This window comes from Panthera pardus, unplaced genomic scaffold, assembly GCF_024362965.1.
Source record: "Panthera pardus isolate Hobbes unplaced genomic scaffold, ASM2436296v1 HiC_scaffold_22, whole genome shotgun sequence".
Classification (NCBI taxonomy): Eukaryota; Metazoa; Chordata; class Mammalia; order Carnivora; family Felidae; genus Panthera; species Panthera pardus.
In genome coordinates, this window is record NW_026526788.1 from 2,683,194 (window position 1) to 2,707,644 (window position 24,451).

General features: G+C 39.1%; 1 protein-coding gene across 1 annotated transcript in view; it reads left to right on the plus strand.

The window, feature by feature from the left end:
* Positions 1-9,091, plus strand: part of TSNAX (translin associated factor X) — a 31,773-nt gene extending 22,682 nt beyond the window's left edge. Inside the window, exons 5-6 of the mRNA XM_019419016.2 lie at positions 4,312-4,439; positions 7,486-9,091. Coding sequence (XP_019274561.1) covers positions 4,312-4,439; positions 7,486-7,863 — 506 coding nt within the window. The 3' untranslated portion in view covers positions 7,864-9,091. The remainder of the gene's footprint in view (positions 1-4,311; positions 4,440-7,485) is intronic.
* The last annotated feature ends 15,360 nt before the right edge of the window (positions 9,092-24,451 follow it).

Sequence of the window (24,451 nt, forward strand, 5' to 3'; positions counted from 1 at the left end):
GTAATCTGCTCTACTCGGGAGTTCTACTGATTTAAATATTAATCACATCTAAAAGTAGCCGTTGCACACAGTATTGCTGTAAGAGAATAGAAAATAGGCTGGTTTAGTTTAAGCGATAACCTCACTTCTGGTATCTTCTACCTTGACTTGCACATTGGAACTCGTACCTTGACCATCAGGTCAGCTTGAGATTATAGGTGTATAGATGTGATTATCCTCCTTCAGGCTTACACTATTAAGCTGAGACAATGACTGCTTAGTGGTGTCACTGAGCCATAGCTTGAAGGTTCAGAGAAATTTATGTTACCACCTTCAGCTGGTACATGACATAGTCCTGGTTCCTGTGCTCTCCCATCCCTGTCGATTAACATGTGTAGAACAAGAGCCTTGCTACTTGTGTTTGATTCTAACATTTAAAGCACTGCTATTTTTGTGTAACCTGGCCCTGAAATGTAAGCCAGCTGCAGGAATTTGGGGACAGGGTTATGCCTAGAAATACTGAAGTAGTGAATTCTATTAACTGTAGGGAGAATTTGTATTGTAGAATATATACAAGTCTTACTGATTTTAAGGATTTTAAGAACAATTCTGACATTATACAAATATGGGCTTATGTACCCATCTTTGAAATTTAACCTTTTGTGTGTTATAACTTGACTGTAGTATAAGTTGAGGCTGATGTAGGTGGAGGGTGAAATTAAGCAGGGTCTCACAAGCCATGTTAATGATTTTGCTGTCTATTCTGAGAACCATGGAGAGCTATTTGGGCTTTAAGCAGGAGAGTGATGTGATAATTCTTTATTAAAAAGGCAAATATTCAGTAGTGTGAGAATGGATGAGAAAAGGTCAGAAGTGGATGGGGTGGGGAGATCAGGAGACTCTTAGAATTGGCAAAACAAAGAGGGGGACTGCATGTGGAAGGAAGATTGTGAATTCATTGTTGGGCGTATTGATTTTAAGGTCCTTCTGATGGAATTGTCAAGTATGTATTTAGATATATATGTGACTCTGAGCCAGAGATGTGAAGTTGGGGGATGGCAGGGTTCACTGAAGCCAAGTGTAAGTGAATTTGAGAGAGCCTGGGGCTGATAGAGGCAGAGACTAAGAAGACCTGGCCAGAGAAGTAGAAAAAAAGGGAAATCGGAAGATGATGCATTCAAAGGGACCAAATGAAAACTTGTTTAAAGAATTCCTCCTTTCAAGTGGTCAGACTATTGACTGCTGCTAAGATTGAAACTGAAAACGTGTCCATTCAGCTTACGAAATAGTATAATCTTAGTGAGAGCTGTTGTGGTCTAGAGATGGGCTCAAACTAGGATGAAGTAGGTTGAGAAGTATGAGGTGCGGTTATCGAGGAATGTGGCAGAAAGTAGCTCTGAAGAGGAGAAGAGAGATAGGACCAATAGATGGAGAGATCTGAGCATGTTTTACTGACCATTAGCATCCGACAGAGAACATAAATAATGTGGAGCATCGAAGGGAGAATCTGCCTTCAGCTTCCCACTGGGACTGCATCTTTATCCTGATCCTGGGGACAGTACAGCCTCAAAAGATAAAGTACCTCCTCTATAATGATAGGGGTAAAGGGGAAATAATACCATTTTTTATTTTCCTAATTCCCTATTATATTCATCAGGGTCTGAACAGGAAACGAGCCGCACAGTAATTTGAACAGGGCAAGTTTAACACAAAGAATTAACTGTGTATGAGGGGAAAAAAAGAATTAACTGTGTTGGAGATTATCTGATGAGAGGAAAATTGTACTCTAAAGAGTATAGGAATATCAGAGGGACAGCCACTACCCCAGGGCTAAGGCCAGGGCATCCAAGAGAGGAACAAATCTGGAAGAGTGCACCCCTCAGCCCCTTGAGGGCGTGGCCCATTGGGTGGCAGGGGAGTTTGCTGAGGTGTGGAGCAGATAACATTCTCTGGGAAGCTGTCTATGGGGAGGTGCTGTGCCATCAGGCTCCTTGCGCACGGTGGTGGCTCCCTGGGGAAGCTGCTCCCGAGGAAATGCCACGTGCTACTGGCCACCTCAAGCACCAGGTTGCCCCACATGTAGAAGGCTGCTGGGGGGGGGGGGGACACACTAGAACGAGGAAGAGCGCCTTCTCCTCCTCTGCTTTCCTTCCAGTGCTGTCTACCAACAAAGTTCAATATCGTGCCAGCTGGCAAAGGAGAAACGTTTTAGAGTCCGCCTCCATTATCCGAAATAGTGGAGCTGAGAGACGGTAAATTGGCAAGTGATGTCTATTATTGATCTTTAAAACTTTTTCCACTGTTTTGCTATAATGATTATAATGATGAATATCCTTGCGCACGTGTCTTCTGTGTGGCTCATTCATAAGAGCTGACCGAAGGAGAGCCTATTGACAGATACAGCGAGTGGTCCTTAGGTTTTGCTTTTTCTTTTTGTGTGCACGAAGTTCTTTCTAGAAGGAAATGTGAAGTACAGATTGTCTTTGGGAAAGAGAAGTGGGTGGTCACCTATTCTTAAAACTAAAATTTTACAAAAATATTTTTTATTGTAAACGTAGAAGATGTTATCTGTTCTGTCAACCTGAAGTTTATTGTTTCATTTCTCAGCATGTTATAGTTTATTAAACAGTGACCTATTCTATCATGTCCTGTTCTGTCAGCTAAAGGCACCGATTTCTGACCTTGCTTCAACATCACTCGTGGCCCCAAATGAGTCAGGATATTTTCATTCAGTTGTTTCCTCTTACTGCTATCAGAACCAAGTCATCCACTTCCTTTTGTGTCTTTGACCCTGCTGCGGCATTTGATGCGACGATACCACAGTGGGGTGAGCCTCAGCGCTGCGGCCGCCACGCCTGACTGTCGGTGTCAGGGCTGGGAGTGTTCTTCCCAGGTGCCAGGGAGACAGCTTGGGCTCTGGGGATTCCACTCAGTCCTGAGTTTTCTTTCTGGAGTCAGAATTCCTTCTTCTCTTGTTTCTGCAATAAAGCCTTTACAAAGAATACTGTTTCTTAACCCAGCAGTAATGATAATCATCTTAAGAAATACTTTTTCCCTGAATCATCTTATAGATTATGCCAGAATAAACTAATATTGAAAATTGTGGCCATAGAACTTTGGTTTTTATACATGTATATATTTTTAATGTTTGTTTTTTTATTTTTATTGTTGAGAGAGAGAGAGAAAGTGCGTGCAGGCAGGGGAGGGGCAGAGAGAGAGGGAGACTAAGGATCCGAAGCAGGCTCCATGCTGACTGCCAGCAGAGAGCCAGATGTGGGGCTCGAACTCATGAACCATGAGATCATGACCTGAGCTGAAGTCGGATGCTTACCTGACTGAGCCACCCAGGTGTCCTAGAACTTAGTTGTTTTAAAACACTTGAAAAAGTATAGTACTACTTTCGACCTTTACCAAAATTTGTTTTAATTCAGTGTTAATTTTGTAGAACTTAATATCTGATACAAGATTGTATTGCTCATTTGTTTTTGTTTTTTTTTTTAATGTTTTTATTTTGAGAGAGAGAGAGAGCGAGAGAGAGAACGCACACGGGGGAGGGGCAGAGAGAGAGATTTCCAGGCAGGCTCTGTGCTGTCAGTGAGTCCGTGCAGAGCACTACACGGGCTTAATCTCGTGAACCATGAGATCATAACCTGAGCCCACATCAAGGTCGGACGCTTAACTGACTGAGCCACCTAGGCGCCCCTGTTTCTTTTTTTTAATTTAAATTATCAAAGTGGAAAGGAGTTATCTGTTCTTAGATCCATTTTGGAGTAGGAGGAGAAAAATAGTATTTTGTATTTTGACACTTTATTCTGCATTATTTAAAGTGTTTTCTACCTATTAAAATTTCAAGAAAGATCCAAATGGTGTTTAATTTTATGCTTCATTTGATTAAGTCATTATCTGTTTTGTTGCTTCAGAGAGCAAAAATTAATTGTATAGTTTCTGTTAAAGCCTTAATAATTTTTATAATAGCCTTTCCTTAAATCAATTTTTTTTCTAAAAATCTTTGACATTTCCCCATAGCAGAGAGAGTAGATTTCTAAGACTAATGCCGCATGAAGTAGAAAGAAGAACTTGAATCCATTTGTATTTGAGCTGTTCGTAAAGTTCAGTGACAGAAATGTTTGCTGTGTTCAGTACTGATCCCCACCATCTATCCCCAGGTAATTCTTAGTAGTCTAAGTATTGAATCCAGTGCCACCATTATAGTTAGGCATCCATTAAGCTTTTGATGAGCTAGGTGTTGTGCAATTTGAAGTTTTTTTTATTAATGACAGTCTGACTAATGTAATGGTTGTTCCTTAGCAATTTTCTTGGTTGGTATTTCAGGACTGCAGGAGTATGTGGAGGCAGTCTCTTTTCAACACTTCATCAAAACACGATCACTTATCAGTATGGATGAAATTAATAAACAATTGATATTTACAACAGAAGAATATGGAAAAGAAAATAAGACCGTAAGAATTTAAAATCACTTCACATTTTTATATAATTTATGTAACCGTATAATGGTTATAGGAGGTTTGCTGGCTTATAATGCTAAGAATATTGAGACGGTAGTGTTCTTTTCTAGAGTGTGGTTTCCAAGATTCCCAACTAAGGAAACGGTCTTTTAAAATAGTTTTGTTAGTGGATGGAACAAAAACAGCTATGGGTATGTTGGGGGGAAAACAATGCTGTTCACCTAAAGCGCTGTTAAGTGATTCCTGTTAAGTCCACTTTTGATTTTATTGTGCATTTACAGTGGGCCTTTCGTAAGCACTATCTCATTTAATTCTTTCATTAACTGTATGAGGTAAGAATTTTTACTCTCATTTTGCAAAGAAGTGGGCGTTAGAGAATTTAAATAACTTCTCAAAAGCCACACAACTAATTAAGTGTGGCAGAGCTAAACTTTGAAACCAGGTGTTTTGAAATGTAAGCCAGGTGCCCTTGTCCACCCTGCCACTGTTTCTCAGAGTGTGCTGCAGGAACCCTTGCACCAAGTATCTACCTCAAAGGAGTGTTTTACAGGATTTGATTGAAAGGTTTTCAATTAGGCAGTGTATATAGCATATGACCCATACGTGCTCAATAGTCAGTTAATATAAAATTGTTATTATATTAAGTGAGAGCTCTTAATCGCTTACTAAGTCCCTAAAACTTGTATCTGAAAATTCTATAGCTATTCCGAATTAAGAAAAGAGAAACTTTTGCAGTTTGACTTTCAAGTGAATACTATTTTTACGCTGGGTTTCAATATATAGTGTTCAGGCAATGAAAGAGGAGATTTTGAATATTTGGTACTTCCTGAGATACCAATACACTTAAGGATAAAATTAGTTTTTTCCTGTCTTTATTTTTCATAATTTTTTCTTTATTGTTTTTTTTTTTTTTTTTTTTTTTTAACATTACTCAGAGCCGGAATGGGCAGGCAGAAGATGGAGGAAGCTGTAGAAATACTGTTTTCTTGAATATTAACTAAAATGTTAGCATCAAAAGGTCAGAGTTAATTTGGCATGACAGATACAACTTACTTTAAGGAAGCCACGTATATATTTTCTCAGTTTTTAAAATTATAGGAAGTTTATGAAGGAGGATATTCATTTTTGAGAAGTAAAATTCCTGTATGTCTTTTATGTGTTTAGTGAGGATTGCATTGCAGAAAGAAGTAAAGAGCCTATTTGATCCTGTATCCGAAGTTACCACACCCTTCTTTCAAGTTCTTTCTAATCGAGAATGAAAATATCAGGGCAAGAGTGTCAAGAGAAACTGAGAGTAAATGCGCTGTTTTCAGGATTTAGGTAGTAAGTTATTTGAAGATTATGGTGTCATCATATTCACATATGCTTTTCAAAACCAGACCACATTCATAAATAGTTTTTCCTTTTAGTGCTAAAGATTCTTGGCGCTAAAACTTCTGGGATTTGATAGGGGAAGGTACTTTGTTCTGACTTGCCTGTTGAGAATATTGTCAAAACCATTTAAATTTCTCAGTGATTAAAGTTCACGTTCCTTAATGTGACTTTCTACCCCTGACTGTCCTTTTGGAGTCATCCTGTACCATTTCTTACTTTAAACTTGACTCAAGGAGATACCTCACTGGTTCCTCAAACATACGACACAGTTCTCACCTGCATGCCTTTGCGGTTCTCTCTGCCTAAAATGGCCTCCAGTATAATTGCAACTTCACCTAGCTGAGTCTCATATGGACTTCGAATAACAATTTAGGCATCTCCTCTTCCAGAAAGGCTCCAGTAGAGCAAGGAAAAAATTGTTGTGGAAAGAGGAGATTGACATGATGGTAATGGTGATAGCAGCTAACATTTATTGAGTATTTACTTTGTGTTGGGCATTATGCCAAGAACTTGGTAAATGTTATCTCATCCTTAAAATAAACCTCTGAGGTAGGTACTGTTATCCCATTTTACAGATGAGGAAACTGAGGTTTAGAGAGATGAAATAACTTGCCCAAGGGCATACACCTTATGAAGCAAGGTCCTGGAAGAGGTGGGAGGAGATGGGTCAAGGTCATTTGGAAGAGTTAACCTCAAACAAGAGGAGGGACAACTCATCATCTGAGACTGGAGGATAGAAGGTAAAGATGGATATGGACGTAAATAAGTTTTTTTTGGTTTTGTTTTGTTTTGTAGGAATAAGGTAATTGAGAGAGCTTGTGCCAGGTGATCTGGCACATGGCCAGCTCAGTGACAGTAGACAAGATTGTCTACTCAGAGTGGAGAGGTTTGGGATTGAGTAGGGGGCTAAGGAGAGTTCTGGTAAAGGTTTGGAACAGTGTCTGAAGAGTCAGGAGAGAGAACTAGAGGAATAAGTAAAAAGGATTGGTGAGTAATTTGTATAAATTCTGTATAGCTGTGACTATCATTACTGTTTTTTGGGGTTTTTTTTTAGCTCTGTGGTACTCAGCCACTTGAATAAAGCACTAGTGCGAGTAGATTTTAATATTGATGCAGGGTTGTGTTTTTGTTGGGCAGGTGCAGTAAAAAAACAAACAAACCCACAAAGGAATCTAAGGGCACTGAGGAGGACGTAACAAGAGAGTAATGAATCGTGATGGTCAGTGCTGAGTGGGGATGGAAGAGAGGCCAGAAAGGGACTGTAAGGGACTTAGGAAAACGTGAGTGTATCACCAACCTAGAGGGCTTTATGACTTGTCATTTAGATAACTAAGTGACCGTCATGCAGTAAAGTCATCAGACTTTGTTTTCAGAATGTTTTAATTTTATTTTGTATGTCAAGTGACGTTGGGAATAGTTGATTTTAAAGTGCTACAGTATTAGATTATGAAATTATCTTGAAGTCATTTAGTTCAGCTTTCTACCCAGGGCATGAGTTCTTCTTGTAGCGTCCCAAATGGTCATTAAGCAAAAAAGATCATTTTATTTAGAGATTAGCATGACTGATCTGCTCTTGATTTTATACTTTATAATGAATGTGATACATGCATATTCACTCTTTTTCACGTTGTATTTTCTTTGTGTGTGTGTGTGTTTTCTTTACCAGCCCTGCTCTGATGCACAGGATAAGCAGTTTGGTACTTGGAGACTGAAAATCACACCTGTTGATTACCTTCTGGGAGTGGCTGATTTAACTGGAGAGTTGATGCGGATGTGTATTAACAGTGTGGGGAATGGGGACATTGACACCCCCTTTGAAGTGAGCCAGTTTTTACGTCAGGTTTATGATGGGTTTTCATTCATTGGCAATACTGGACCTTACGAGGTTTCTAAGAAGTTGTATACTTTGAAACAAAGTCTGGCCAAAGTGGAGAATGCTTGTTACGCCTTGAGAGTCAGAGGCTCAGAAATTCCAAAACATATGCTGGCAGATGTCTTTTCGGTTAAAACAGAAATGATCGATCAAGAAGAGGGCATTTCTTAGAATACCGTCCTCAGTTGTTATTCTCTTGAGAGACCAGTTTGTAAGACTGTTATTTAGTATCTCGTGGGGCTTTATTGTGGCTTTTAAATAGAAATGTTTTCAGTCGTACTTGTTTTAAATTGTAAACAAGCTGTACATAAAATTATCGAAACGAATCATTTCTTACATCTTACTCATGAAAGTTTGCATACAAAGGTTTGCATATATGCCTATCTGTATTTTTGCTGGCTGTAGTTGATCGTTTATCTTTGTAACGTGAACATGCTTCGGAGCGCACTTTTTGCCATACCTATTTTAATTTACGTTGTGTGAAGTGTGGAGTGGTAGTATTTAGCGGAAGCCATTTATAATTTAAGTTGGTGATTTTGTTATATATAGAAAAGATTTCCTAGCTACACATCTGGACTTGAGCTTCCTGTTAAAATTTCTTGGTAATATTTTGTGAAGCCTCCAAAATAGGCTTATTCCGTAGAATAAGAATTAAAAATTATTAAGTTATCAATATACTTAATTTTATGAAGTATTATAGTGAGAATTCATATTATATTCTGGCCAGTTTTTAGGCCATTTTGAACCCATTTGAAAGAGCCTTCCAGAAAAATTAACAGGTAACCTAGATTTTAGTTTCTACATTTAATTTTTTTATCCTTTAGCACATAAAGTCTGGTAGTGAATTGGAGCTAACATCGTAATATTTTCCCTGGTGTTTGAGTTCAATTATATACTTGTACATACATCTGAAAAGCTTTTAGTAGTGATTATTTAGCAATTCTTTTGTTGTCGTTCTATTACATTAGGCATGTTTCTTATAGATGCATCTATAAGAAATTACATTTAAATAATTACAGTGAAGTTTGAAATTTTTGAAATACTGAGTTAATTCAAGCCTTTATAGTTGTCCAGTTGTGTTACTTAATAGTATAAAAAGTTGCCAAAGAAAATTTATCATGTACAATTCAGCAATAAGACAATTGTCAACACAGTTGGGAATAACAGTGGTAGTCTTTAGTAATATTTAGAATTGGAACTTGCCTACTGAAATTAGTTCTAGATTATTCCCTGTGATGTGAAACTGATGTGAGCATGACACTATTGGCTGACAACCAGACATTTCCATTTGGTTTTGTGAGTTCTGAGAATCTAGATACTGGATTTTATTTTTGGAAAGATTAGCTGCTCTGTTTGCAAGGCCTGATTCTTTGAAAGTGAAATTTTCCAAAAAAAATAATCATGTAAAGGAAAATAAAACATAGACATGCCTAATAAATTAGGTTGGTTGGTTTGTTTTGGTGGTAGCATTTCTTTTGGTTTCCCTATTTGAAGACACACTGCTAAAATATAGTCTCATTACGTATTTCTGTTTCTTCTGCCACTTGAAGTTAAATTTATAATGTTAAAGGTAACATAAATAAATGGATTGATGAATGTCTTAAAGATGTTTAAAACTGAAGTCTTTAAATAAAATATTAAAAGAAAAGTTAAAGCTTATTTTTTGATCATATTGAGAAATATTTAATCAAAAGGTTGTAGAATTTTGGGCCTAAATAGGAAGCCTAGTATAGACTAACTTAATATGGAGATTTATTACTTTAAAAAAAAATTTTTTTTTTAATGTTTATTTTTGAGAGAAATAGAGTATAAGTTGGGGGGAGGGGGGGTGTCAGAGAGAGAGAGAGAGACAGAGACAGAATCTGGAGCAGGCTCCAGGTTCTGAGCTGTCAGCACAGAGCTGAACATGGGGCTCGAACTCACAAGCCGTGAGATCATGACCTGAGCTGAAGTTGGACACTTAACCGACTGAGCCACCCAGGTGCCCCAAGATTTATTATTTCTCAAAATAAGTCCAGAGGTAGGGAGGGCTTCAGGAAGGACTTCTCTGTACATCCCATTGACCCAAACTGGGTGACATTCTTATCTTTCTAAATTATTTAGTGGAGAGGAGAATGATATCACCTAATAGACCAAAATACCGTTTTTCTGAGAGGAGAAGGGCAAATAAAAGAAACTGAATTAGGGCATTATCATCATATGAGAAGGGGAAAATAGCCTTGGGGTAGGCAGTCAACAGTATTTACTACCCATGGATTGGTGCCATCGCTGTTGGCGGTGCATATTGCATATTAATATGCAATATTAATTGCATATTATAATTACATATTGCATATTAATAGAGTAGGTGTTAGGACAGGATAGTAGAGGATCTCTAAATATATCCTGAATGTTTTTCAGTTTTAAAATAGTTGCTCTGATAGCATCAAATGTTGTCATGTTTTTCATTTTTCATCTTTATTATATATTTTTTTTTTCAACGTTTTTTATTTATTTTTGGGACAGAGAGAGACAGAGCATGAACGGGGGAGGGGCAGAGAGAGAGAGGGAGACACAGAATCGGAAACAGGCTCCAGGCTCCGAGCCATCAGCCCAGAGCCTGACGCGGGGCTCGAACTCACGGACCGCAGATCGTGACCTGGCTGAAGTTGGACGCTTAACCGACTGCGCCACCCAGGTGCCCCTCATCTTTATTATAAAAAGAAAGTGGTTCTAGGTTACATGGCAAGTTACTGACAATTCTGGAATAAAATTGGGTTATTTCCTTCATAAGTAATTCCTGCATGTATTAAATCAGTGGTTTTCAGAATCCACATTGCATAGCCATAGGGCTTTTTGAGGGTGCCTCAAAGAAAGGTGCTACGTAAATGGGTGATTGGCAGAATGGATTGAAAAACTTGATTCAAAGTCTTTGCTCTCTATAAGGATTCACCTTAGATTCAGACACAAATAGATTAAAAGAATAGAAAGAGATATTCCATGCAAAGAGTAACCAAGAGAGAACCACACACAACATAGACTTTAAGGCTAATATTTTTGTTTTTGTTGGAGACAAGAACAATATGTAATGGTAAATGGCTCATTCCATTGAGAGTATATGGCGATTATAAACACACACACACACACACACACACACACACACACACACACACACGTTAACCACAGATCCTCAAAATACACGAAGCCCGATCTGACAGAACTGAAAGGAGAAATAGACAATTCAACAATAACAGTTGGCAACTTCCATTCCTCACTGTGAATAATGGATAGAAGAACAAGACATGAGTAAGGGACTCGAGGACTTGCACAACGTGATAGGCCTGAGAGACCTACACAGAGCACTCCACCCAGCAACAACAGCAGATACGGTTTTTCTCAAGTGCGTGTGGAACAGAATCCATAAAATGTCAGGTTACAAAACAAGTCTCAATACTTTTAAAAAGCTAGAAATACAGAGCATGTTCTATGACCACAAATGGAAGGGAATTAGAAATTAATAACAGGGGCGCCTGGGTGGCTCAGTCGGTTGAGCGTCCGACTTCGGCTCAGGTCATGATCTCGCGGTCTGTGAGTTCGAGCCCCGCGTCGGGCTCTGTGCTGACAGCTCAGAGCCTGGAGCCTGTTTCAGATTCTGTGTCTCCCTCTCTCTGACCCTCCCCTGCTCATGCTCTGTCTCTCTCTGTCTCAAAAAAAAAAAAAAAAAAAAAAAAAAAAAAAAATTTAAAAAAACATTGAAAAAATAGAATACTACCTATTAAAATTAACAAAGCTACATCAGAGACAAAAGCATAATGTGGAGTAAACGTAACTGAAAAAAATGTTTTTAACCTGAAGAAATAAAAAAGCATAATCTTAATGTTCAAACTTCATAATAAAAGATCTATATGTTGGACGCCTGGGTGGCTCAGTTTTGGTTAAGTATCCGACTTTGGCTCAGGTCATGATCTCATGGTTTGTGAGTTCGAGCCCCGCGTCAGGCTCTGTGCTAACAGCTCAGAGCCTGGAGCCTTCTTCGGATTCTGTGTCTCCCTCTCTCTGTGCCACTCCCCTGCTCATGCTCTGTCTTTCTCTCTGTCAAAACTAAATAAACATTAAAAAAAAAATTTAAAAAAATTAATAACAATTAAATTGGGAAAATTCACGAATCTGTGGAAATCAAGCAACATATTCCTGAATAACCAGTGGGTCAAAGATGAAATCACAGGGAAATTAGAAAATCTTTCAAGAGGGATGAAAACCACAAAACACAATGTATGGGATGCAATGAAAGCAGGATTCAGAGGGAATTTCTTTATATCTTTAAATCCCTACATTTAAAAAGAATGGGGTCAAGTCACTAACCTAAACATCTATCTGCCTTTAAGAAACTGGAGAAAGAATAGCAAACTACAAAACAATTAAAAGAAAGGAAATGGTAAATATTAGAGTGGAAATAAATGAAACAGAAAATAGCATCAGACCAAAAGATGGTTTAGAAACAATCAACCAAATTTACAGAATGGGCGTGGGGATTGCAGGTGACTGCTAACAAGCACGGGGTTTATTGCTGAGATGATAGAAATGTTCTAGAATTAGTGGGAATGGTTGCACAACTGTGAATATACTAATACCCACTGAATTGTACACTTTGAGATGGTGAAATTAATGTTTTGTGAATTGTATCTTTGTAATCATTTTTAAATGCTTTTTAAAAAGTGGATTGATTGCTTCGTTGAAATTTTGCTAGTATTGCCTGTGAAACTGGGTGTGATATTTTGCTTGTGGGAAGATTTTAAGAAAAAAACTATTTGTTCAGTTTCTTTTATTGTTTAGGACCATTCGAGCTTTTCATCATTTCTTAATGGTAAGTTTCAATGAGTTATATTTTTCTCAGGTTTTTTGATACAAAGTGTTATTAGTATTACTGCATTTTTATATCTTGGCTATATCTGTAGCCATAATATCTATTTGTGTTATCTCTCTGTATATACTTTTTTTCCTTCTACTCAGTTTTGCCAGACGTATTTCCATTATGTTAGTCTTCAAAGAGTTACCTTTTGCTTTATTTGGCTTTTTTCTTTTAATTTTTCTTTTTCTTTCTTCTTCTTTTTTATAAATTCCAGTATGGTTAGCATACAGTGTTATATTAGTTTCAGGTATACTGAATTCAACAGTTCTATACATTACTCACTGCTCATCATGATAAGCGTACTCTTTTTTTTGTTTGTTTGAGAGAGAGAGAGAGAGGGGGAGGGGCAGAGAGAGAGCGGGAGAGAGAGAATCTCAAGCAGGCTCTGCACTGTCAGCGCAGAGCCTGCTGTGGGGCTCCAGCTCACGAACCAGGAGATCATGACCTGAGCTGAAGCCAGATGCTTAATTGACAGAGCCTCCACGTGCCCCAGTTAAGTGTACTCTTAATCCCCTTCACCTATTTCACCCATCCCCTCCACCCATCTCCCCTCTGGTAGCCATCAATTTGTTGTCTATAGGTGAGAGTCTGTGTTTTTTTGGTTTGTCTCTTTTTTCTTTGTTCATTCGTTTCTTAAATTCCATATATGAGTAAAATCATACGGTATTCTTCTTTGACTTATTTGACTTCGCATTATACTCTAAGTCCATCCATGTTATTGCAAATGGTAAGATTTCATTCTTTTTAGTGGCTGAATAATATTCCATCGTGAGTGTGTGTGTGTGTGTGTGTGTGTGTGTGTGTGTACATATATACACCACTTCTTTATTCATTCACCTATATTGCTAGACATTTGGGCTGCTTCCATACTTTGGCTGTTGTAAATAATGCTGCAATGAGCATAGGGGTGCATAAAACTTCTCAAATTAGTGTTTTCGTATGCTTTTGGCAATACCCAGTAGTGGAATTACTGGATCGTCTGGTAATTCTATTTTTAATTTTTTGAGGAACCTCCATGCTGTTTTCCACAGTGGCTGTTAACAGTTTGTATTTCCACCAACAGTGCATGAGGATTCTTTCTTCTGCACATCCTTGTCAACAACGTGTTGTTTCTTGTGGTTTTGATTTTAAGCCATTCTGACAGGTGTGAGGTGATATCTCATTGTGGTTTTGATTTGCACTTCCCTGATGATGAGTGATGTTAAGCATCTTTTCATGTGTCTGTTGGCCGTCTGGATGTCTTAGGAGAAGTGTTTGTTCATGCCTTCTGCCCATTTTTTAACTGGGATGTTTTTTGGGATTGAGTTGTATGAATTCTTTGTATATTTTTGGATACTAATCCTTTAGCAGATCCGTCATTAGCAAATATCTTCTCCCATTCAGTAGGTTGTCTTTTAGTTTTGTTGATTGTTTCCTTTGCTGTGCATTAGCTTTTTATTTTGCTATAGTCCCAATAATGTATTTTTGCCTTGTTTCCCTTGCCTTAGAGAAATCATTGCCTTTGCTGTCTTCTAGGGTTGTTACAGTTTCAGGCTTCATATTTTGGCCCTTAATCAATTTTGAGTTTATTTATGTGTATGGTGTAAGAAAGTGGTCCAGTTTCATTCTTCTGCATGTGGCTGTCCAGTTGTCTCAGCACTGTTTGTTGAAGACCGGCTTTATTTTTGGTAGTCTGTTTTCTGTTTCATTGATTTATACTTTTATTCTTTACTTTCTTCTACTTTTCTTTGGGTTGTGTTCTAGTATCTTTAATGATTATATTTTTTACATTTTTAAAAAGTGTTTATTTTTGAGAGAGAGAGAGAGAGAACACGAGAGCAAGCGAGGGCGGAGAGAGTGGGAGAGACAATCCCAAGCACGCTCCGCACTGTCAGCGCAGAGCCCAACGTGGGGCTCAAACCCACGAACCGTGAAATCATGACCTCAGCCAAATTTGGAAGCTCAACTGACTGAGCCACCCAGGTGCCCCAATATTTTTTACATTTCTAATTTTTTTTGAGATTTTTTTTTTTTCTCCAGGTCTTGAACACTGATTTTATGATTTGTTTCAATAAATGCTTCTGGAATACATAGTAGTAAGGTATGGTGCTGACTAGTCTCCTTTCTGTATAGCCCTGGATTGACCCACCTTGATTTCCTGTTTTTAGAGGTCTAAGGGTTCCCCCCCCTCTCCCCAGTTGGGGAATTAGTGCGTGCCTGATGAGCTTCTGTTGGCTAACTTTTATTGTTTTCCTCCCCATTCAGCCCTTAACTCTGTGGCTTCTCTTAGTATCCTCTATCTTGTCTGTTCAGAAAAAGTACCTTTGGATTGTTACGGAAGTTACAGTTGTTAGTTTGTTTTTGAAGAAGTGCTTTGGTTCTCTCTTCAAGTGCAGTTTGTTGCATCCAGAATTACAAAGGTGTTTTTGGCAACTGTTGCTGCCCAGGGCAGTATTCATTGCTGCTAAGCCAGAGATCAGTTGGTCTTCCAGATGGTTCAGTAAGCCTCTGTCAGTTCCCAATTTGGGATGGCTCTCCAAACAATGAACAGGGTCCTAATTTCATTGGCATTCGTGAGGTTTTCAGTATCACTGTTCAGCACCCTCTTATTCTGTGCTCTGGGGATCCCAGAGGGATTATGGACAGGATCAGTGTCCTTGGACCCATTGTACTTAGAGCCACCCAGAAGTCTAGGAAGTATCTCATGGTCAACAATTTGTTCAGTATGATAAGTGTCACATTTGCAACTCCTAGCTATTTATTTATTTATTTATTTATTTATTTATTTATTTATTTATTTATTTTAGGCAAGACTTGAAAAGTTTTTAGGTGATTTGTACATCAAATTCTAACCCACAGGTTAATAGCAGCATTGCTGTTTGTCTAAAAGTGCATTTATACAAATTCAGTTGATTCTTACAGCTCTGAGGTAGGCACGGAATGATCATATCCCCTCCCCATGCGTATGCTTTCCTTCAGATCCTTTTGTAAATAATGTAACTAAGACCTAGAGAGGTTGGTTAAGTAACTTGCTGAACGTTATCTACCACATGTTAGACAAAAATTTGGGTTAGAAGCCACATCTAATGAAGTTTAGATTACAGCTTTTCTGCATAGCACACTACTTTTTGTGGTTCTAATATTACATGTGACCTTGAGCGGGTTTACCTTCTGCCTTAATCTTTCTGAAACTTCATTTTCTCATGTGTTGAATAATACCTACCTTACTTTTCTCAGATGTTTTTTATGAGTGGACAATATAATCTGGGTGAAAATGCATTACAGAGTATGAAGAACCCAGGAATATAACTTACTGACTAGACTATACCTGCAAAATTTTGCATGTAATTTTAAGGAGATTCATCAACCCTCAGAAATCTCTATGAATGCTCTCAAACTAATTCCCTGAATCCCAGATTTAAAACATTTTTCATAAGAACAGTCTGAAAATGTCTTTTACCCCACACCCTTGTATAAACATGTTTCCTCCATTGTGATCTGTTGACAAGGGCAAAACTCGATTTTGTTCTGTAAGTGAAATTCTGATGTTACGTTAGAATGTTTCTCTAGTGAGAAATGTCCCTGACTTTCATGTCCTTCTCAAATGGGTCTTCAACCTTAAAAAGCTAAGAATCACTTGTCTAGATGGTGTTTCAAGGTCCCATGCATCCTCAAAGGCTTGTAAGTCAATGGATCCTAAGTGGATGAAGCAATTCTCAGGGTTTATGAAGTAGTAGGATTTTCTTTTGGTCATTTGTTTTTTAATAATAAATGAATTTTTGTTGAATGAATGTCCCAAAGTTGTGCCCTAATAAAAGTTTTAATTTGTAGAATCACACTGATATTTTAATTCAGACATTCACCTATCATGACTGTTCTTATGTTTATATAATTTGTGTGTCTCAAGAGAAAGGTTTTTGCTTTTGTGGAATAAAGTATACATAATTTTCAGTCATGCCATTTTCAAATTTAGGGTTCCTTTTTTTAACCTTTATGATCATTTGATTCCCCCCCCCCCCTTGAGATATACTTGACAGGCAACACTGTACCTTTAAGGTATGCAAAGTTGATTCGATACATTTATAAATTGCAAAATTATTACCACAATAGTATTAACACACCGCCTCCATCCCATCACAGTTACTTTTTTTTTTTTTACACCCATTACCATACATAGTTACCCACCATTTCTTTTTTGTGGCAACAAACATTTAAGATCTCTTTTAGAGACATCTAAGTATATGAAACAATACTATTACCTATGTACATTAGATCCCCAAACTTGTTAGTCTTTGTGTACTCTTTGAGCAATACCTCCCTGTTCCCCCACTTCCCAAACCCTGGCAGTCACCACTTTTTGTTTTTTTTATAGACTCTGTGTAAAGGTGATATCATATAGTATTTGTCTTTCTCTGTCTGACTTACTTTACTTAGCATAATGCCCCTCAAGGTCTTTCCAACTTGTCGCAAATGGCAGGATTTCCTTTTTTCTCATGGCTGAATAATACTACATTGTGTGTGTGTGTGTGTGTGTGTGTGTGTGTGTGTGTGTGTGTGTGTGTATTGCATCTATATCCATATACCCATGGACGGACACTTAGGTTGTTTCCATATTTTGGCTATTGTGAGTGCTGCAGTCAACATGAGAGTGCATATATCTTCAGTATCCAGTTTTCACTTCCTTTGGATATATACCTTGAAGTGGGATTGCTAGATCATATGGCAGCTCTTTGTTTAATACTGTTAAGGACCCTCCACATTGTTTTTGATAGTGGCTGCACCAATTTATATTCCCACCAGTAATGCACTGGGAGTCCCGTTTCTCCACACCCCTGTTAACACTGATTATCTCATGTCTTTTTGGTGGTAGCCACTCTAACAGGTGTGAGGTGATCTCTCATTGTGGTTTTGATTCGTACATCCCTGATGATAAGTGATGCTGAGCACCTTTCCACGTACCTGTTGGCCATTCATATGTCTTCTTTAGAAAACAGTTCCTCTGCCCATTTTAAAAGTTGTTAGTGTTTTTGCTTTTGAGTTGTATGAGTCCTTTATATATTTTGGATATTAATCCCTTATCGGATGTGTGATTTGCAAATATTTTCTCCCATTTGGTAGGTTGCCTTTTCATTTTGTTGATTGTTCCTTTTCCTGTACAGAAGCACTTTAGTTTGATGTCATCCCACTTATTTATTTTTGCTTTTGTTGCTTGTGCTTTTGCTGCCAAAGTGTTTATTTCTTACTGGTCTGCTTTTCCTGGAAAAATCCTATTTGTAACCCCTCTCAATGATCTTTTGAATAGTATATGCAGTTGGATATGCCAAATCACAAGTGTTGCTTTAAGAACCATGACCGAACAGAATCCAGGCAACAGAAGAACACAGGACTCAAAGTCCAGAACTTTTTTCCCCATTCATAATGCAAATAAAAGCCTCCCAAACTTCCTGTCTGATAGAATGCACACACGCAAACATGTTCCCATAGTCGTTCCTAGAACACTTCTTAGTACTTGTGTGTGGAGGTAAAATGGATAGAAGGCTACAGCAACATCAAGTGGGCAGAACCCTAATGCCACTGGTTCTTTAGGAGTGAAGATTTGGGTCATCCACCAGGTAGAGAATCTCAGTTAACTGAGGTTTTGGCTAAAGACAAAGGGAACAGAGGATGAGTAGTACAAGAAAGTTGTAAGTATCAATGATCCCGTCAAGAGCAGTTGCAGAAACAAGGACTTGAGTGACGATGCCTATTTTCTCCTTGCTTTTCAAAATGTGGATTTTATATATTAATCAGTTGTGTCCCTTTTTCTTCCTCTCCTTTTACTTTGTTATTTTATATAGAGCGTGTCATCGGTGGCCACCCTTTTTAGTTTTGTGTTCAAGCTACAGGATGGCCAAGGCAGGTGGTATTAAACTAGAAGAGGCATAAGCCTCAGAGATGGAGAGTGAGTGATAGAACTTCACTGGGGAGATGAAGGAATGTGGGGGAGACGCCTTGATGGCATGGAGGATGGTTGCTGCACTTTAGGTGGAGGCATGATGTTTGGAAGTTTCAACCCTGCTGGCGGGATGTGTGTGAGCTCCGTGTACAATGCGGTGGAGACTGCCGGGCATTACCTGTTGGTACTAAACCTGCCTTCTAAACTCTCCCTCCGTGTCTAGGGGCTGGAGGCCTGGAAACCACATTTCCTTGATCCTCTTGCTAAGAGGATTTTACTTTCAGTCTACCAATGAGAGGCACACGTACCGCTTGAAAAACAAAAGAGAAATAGAAGCCGTTATCGTTCCCTCATCAGAGGGCAGGCCTCGCCGCTCGTTCCGAAGGCATACGTGAGGTTTCGCAGGGGCTTTTGCATTCTGTTAATCATCTGCTTCTGTGCGACAGGCAGCTGAGATCATCCGCTGTGGTTTCCTGTAATTCCTGTGACTTGTGGATTTCCTGAATTTGCTGGCAGCTTTCCCTGACCTCCCTTTCACCCAGCTCTTCCAAGGTTTTGGAAGCACCTGTATTAAATCCTTTCCTGAGTGTAATACCTAGAGTGCTTTCTGTTCTCCTGGCCAGAACGCTGACTAATAGAGACAGTTTTCGGATACGAAATACAGATGGTTCTTAATCATAGAGAGATGCCTAATCTCTCTCATAAGAGAAATGCAAATTAAAATGACAGTTTATCACATTTCATTTCTCAGATGGGCTAAGATTTGAGATTGAGAACACCGTTGGTATGGGGCAAATAGGCACTCATGCTGCTGTGAAAAATGGAAATTGATATTGGCCTATGAAATTGATACTGTTCTCCATGGGGATGTTGAGGCAGTGTCTATCAAGTTCATTCATACATTTATGAAATTACACGTTCAAAAAATACTCATACAGCATTGTTTAGAATACAAAAATGTTTGAAATATGAGTGTTGTCTTATAGAGGACAAATTAAATAAATTATGGTACAACCAAGGGCGCCTAGGTGGCTCAGTCGGTTGAACGTCTGACTTCGGTTCAGGTCGTGATCTCTCGGGTTGGAAGTTCGAGCCCAACATCGGGCTTGCTGCTGTCAGCCTGCCAGTGCAGAACCCGCTTCAGATCCTCTCTCACTGTCTCCCTCTCTCCCTCTGTCTCTCTCTCAAAAAATAAGTCATTAAAAAAAAATTATGGTACAACCATACGATTAAATGCTATAAAGCTGTTAAGAATGAGACAGTTTTGGGGCGCCTGGGTGGCTCAGTCGGTGAAGTGTCTGACTCTTGATTTCAGTTCAGGTCGTGATCTCACAGTTTCGTGGGTTCGAGCTCTGTGTCAGGCTCCGTGCCAACAGTGCAGAGCCTGCTTGGGATTCTCTGCCTGCCTCTCCGTGCCTCCCCGATTCGTGCTGTCTCTCTCTCAGAATAAATAAATAACCTTAAAAAAATTTAAAAATAAGAATGAGACAGTTTTCGCATGTACTGTTATGGGAAGACTTCCAAGTTATTTTAGCTGATAATAGCAAAATGTAAATATGCTAGTATTGTGGGAAAAAGTTAAAAGAATATGTGTATATGTTTTTGTTAATGCACAGGATACCTCTTATTCAGGCATGAATCCGTACACAGGGCAGAAAAAGCCAGGTGACACATTTATAGGCTTTCTATCATGTAAAGAGCTCAAAACCAAGGACAATATTGGTGGTATTATTTTTATCAGTTTTGGTTCAGTCTTGTCCAAGGAAGATTTGAGATGTAAAACGATGTGCGTTTGTGGAAGGTAGACCAGAGAAGACAGAAGCTTTTGTTTGTAGTAAACTGAGAACAGCTGCTAAAATCACATTTTGATCCTGAGTTTGATAGAATACACGCGAAGCCTTGTTTCCTTAGTGTCTGCAGCTAAGTTGGGGTACACTTTTTAAAACTATGTTCCAGGCTATTTTTAAAGACTTACCGTGTTACAGAGTTTCATTCCACCTCTCCATCCCCAGAAAAACTACCGACCACAAGGTTGGAATATATTTTCTTCTGATACATATTTTAATGTTTTTACTATATATAATATATTGATCCGTAAATAATTTGTTTGGTTTACATTTATTTATTTATGTTTTCATTTCTTTAAAAAAAAATTTTGGGGGGTTTACTTTAAAAATTTATGTCAACAGTGTCCCAGTGTACATATCATTTTGCAACTAGTTTTTTTTCATTTAATATTAGGGTTTTGAAAGTCACCTTCAGCAATATGAGTAATTCTAGTTAATTCATTGTAGCTGCTACCTGGTGTTTTACTTTTCAGGATAAACCAGTTCTCCATTTCCCTTCTGCTGTTAAGCTGCTGTACCCCAGACCACTCCTTCTCATTTCTTAATGAGCTTAGCTTCTGATTTACTCTCACTCTCTCCAACAGTTAGGCCCATTTTAATCCAATGGCAGGTTCAAGATACATGAAGATAGGTGCACCTGGGTGGCTCAGTTGGTTGAGCTTCCGAGGTCGGCTCAGGTCACTTTCTCACGGTTCTTGAGTTCAAGCCCCACGTCAGGCTCTGTCCTGACAGCTCGGAGCCTGGAGCCTGCTTTGGATTCTGTGTCTCCCTCTCTCTCTCTCTGCCCCTCCCCCACTCACACTGTCTCTCAAAAATGAATGAATGTTAAAAATAAATGAAAAAAAAAAAGATGCATGAAGAGAACTCTTTTAATATACTGGCTTCTCACATATTTAAGCCTCTTTCTTCCAGTTGTATTTCCTCCACTGTACCTCTGCTGTCCACTCCCATGGTTATGCCCAGGACCTTACCATCACTCTATACTTATTAACTCGTGTTCTCAATTGTCTGCATCCCATTCTCTGCTTCACACCTTTTTTTTTTTTTTTTTAATTGGTTTATCGGTTTCTAGTGTCCCAACTTCAACAATTCTTAGAACCCTGCCCTGGGACCTTCAACCTGTCAATCCAGTTAACTTTCCACTGCTCATTAACCCCTTTGTAGCCTCTTTTCCTTTATCTCCCACCTTCAATTTCATTGCTATTTATTACTGCTCCCTTGCATACGATGTCAACTCTCTGGCTCCTCTCTTACTTCATCATACTTGTTGGCAAGACTAAAGTCCAGATCGAATCCATCTCTAACTACTTCACACCTGCCTTTATGACACGGAGCTAGGACAGGAAAAATAGCCACACCCACGGGGCTCATCTCAAGCTTAAGACCATGAATTTCATGTGGGTCTGTCTGATTATTGCCTGGCAATCCTACTGTGTTTCCTTATTCCGTTTCTTCTCCCTCTCTCATAGATGACTATTTCGCCTTGCCCCCTCTTTTAGTTACCTCCCATATCACCTCCCTATCCTTCCACTTGGCCAATGGCCATGAAAATTGAAGTAAACAAAGGCGCCTGGCTGGCTCAATTGGTAGAGCGTGCATGCGACTCTTGATCTCAGGGTCATGAGTTCAAGCCCGACGTGCGTGGGGCCTGCTTAAAAAAAAAAAAAATGTTGATAGTGTTAAAAAAAAGTTTTGAAGTAAACAGAGGAGAATTTTCACAAGCTCATCACATTTCACAGCCGGCACACACAGTCACACACTCGATACCTTCCTGCCTCCTGCTACTTGTGCTTTTCTCTAGGGTCAACCTCTCCACTCGTGCACTGGCTCCTCTCTCGTCTATTCAAGGACTAGTCCAGCAGTCTCATCTCTATCCTGAAAGACTGATTTTTGTCTTCCTACTGGAACGTCCCATCAGCATACAAATGTACTTTTATTGTGCATATCTTTGCTTTTTTTTTGAGAGAGAGAGAGAGTGCACGAGATCCGGAGAGGGACAGAGGAAGAAGGAGAGAGGCAGGCTCCACGCTGAGTGTGGGGCTCCGTCTCATGACCATGAGATCAAGACGTGAGCCAAAATCAAGAGTCAGGTGCTTAACCAATTGAGCCACCCAGGTGCCCCTTATTGTGCATATCTTAAAAAAAAAACACAAAAAAAACCCAAAAACCCCCCAACTCTTTATTGCCACTTTCTGAAAGACACGTGTATACTTTCTGAATCCAAATCCTCTCTTCCCATCCTCTCTTGAACCTACTTAGACTTTTATCCCTAACATTTTTTTCCAGAACTGCTCTTCTCCAGGTGTCCATTATGTTATTTAGTTCAGTATCTAACCTTCTGTCCTTATCTGACTCCACCTGTCAGCACTATTTGACAGAAGTGATCATTCTCTCCTCCTTGATACACTTTTCTCCACTCGCTTCCAGCCATCACACTCTTGTCTTCTTCCTGTTTCCCTAGCTGCTCCTCAGTCTCCTTCGCTGGGTCCTTCCCATCTCCTTCACCTTCTAACATTGGACTCACTGCCTAAAGCTTAGTCTTGAACCTCTTCTCTAACTACATCCATCCCCTTAGGTGTCTTATGCAATCTCCTGGATTTAAATAAATACCATGTATATGCTGACAATGGCAGCCCAGACCTCTCTTCTGAACTCCCGATGCATATGTCCAATTCCTAATTCAACATTTCCCTATGAATGTCTGATACACAGGCGCAAGTTAACATGTCCAGAGCTCAGCTGGTCTTCTCCGTTCACACCTGCTCTACATGTTACCTGCTGCTTCTCAGTTGGTGATGATTTTATCCGTCTGGTTGTTGAGGCATACGTGATAATTAATAGTCATCCTTGACTCCTCGCTCTGACTCACATTCCACATCCAATCTGTCAGAAATTCTGTAGGCTCTATGTTTAAAATACAGCCAGAATCCCAACATTTTTTATTGTCCTGGTCCAAGCCATCACCATCTCTTACTTGGGAGTGTGCAATAGCTTTTGGCTTCTGCCCTTTGCTGCCGAGAAGCCAAAGTGATTTTTTTAGCAGGCAGTCAGATCACTTCGCTTCTCTAAGTCCCAGCAGGGGCTACGGATTCATCCAGACTAAAACAGGCAAACCCTTGCAATGGCCGACAAGACTCTACACGAAATCTGCCCGCACCGCCCCCTCCCCGCCCCCGCCATCCCTTCATTTTAATCTAATATTCTCCCTTTGACTCACCGGCTTCCAGTTTATGGATGTTTACAAGGTCTGTTTCTTCTGCCTGGTTGCTCATTTTCCCCAGGCATCTGCTTGTTAATTCCCTCCTCACTTTTAAGTTTGTGCTAAGATGCCACCTTCCCAACGACGCTTACCTTGACCTAATAATTTCACTTGCCATGTGCCACTTAACTCCCAACTCAATCCTGCTGCTTTATACATTTTCAGAGGGTGGCATTTCATAAACTATACCATGAATGGAGTCTTATTTGGTATTCCAGCATATGGTGTGTGATGTGTAGTATGGAGAAGAGAAGTTATCGTAGTTTTTCATATGGATTGAAAACCCTATCTTTCCCCATGATTTACCATGCCATCTATTATCTCAAGTTCTCATAAGAAACATGGGTTTCTTTTCTAGGCTCCCTTTTTTCTGTATCATTGGTCTATTGCTTATCCCTATACTGCGAAGACATTTGTTAGTTGCTGTAAATTTATAATGAGTTTTGAGAAATTACAATGACGCCCACCTTGTTTTTCTTCCAAATTGTCTTGATATTCTTGTATTATTTCTTCTTTCAATATTTGATAGAATTCCGCATTGTGTTTTAATCTGCTAGTGACTGTTTTCACTTGAAATATATCTTTTCATAAGGAGAAAAATATCTGTAGCTTTGTTCCTCTTATGCATGGTTGAGTTGTCAGGGTGAGCTATGTGGAATCATAGTGAATTAATAATCGCTGAAGTTGGCAGGGAAACACCAACCGTCCATGCAAGTAAAGATTGCAACTTTAAGTGATCCACTTTGTATAGCAGACATTGTGACTTTCCTACAACTAGCATGTTCCAGTAACAGACTTATAAATCAACAGTTTCTGAAACAATTAAAATAAATGTTAATATTACAGGAAAA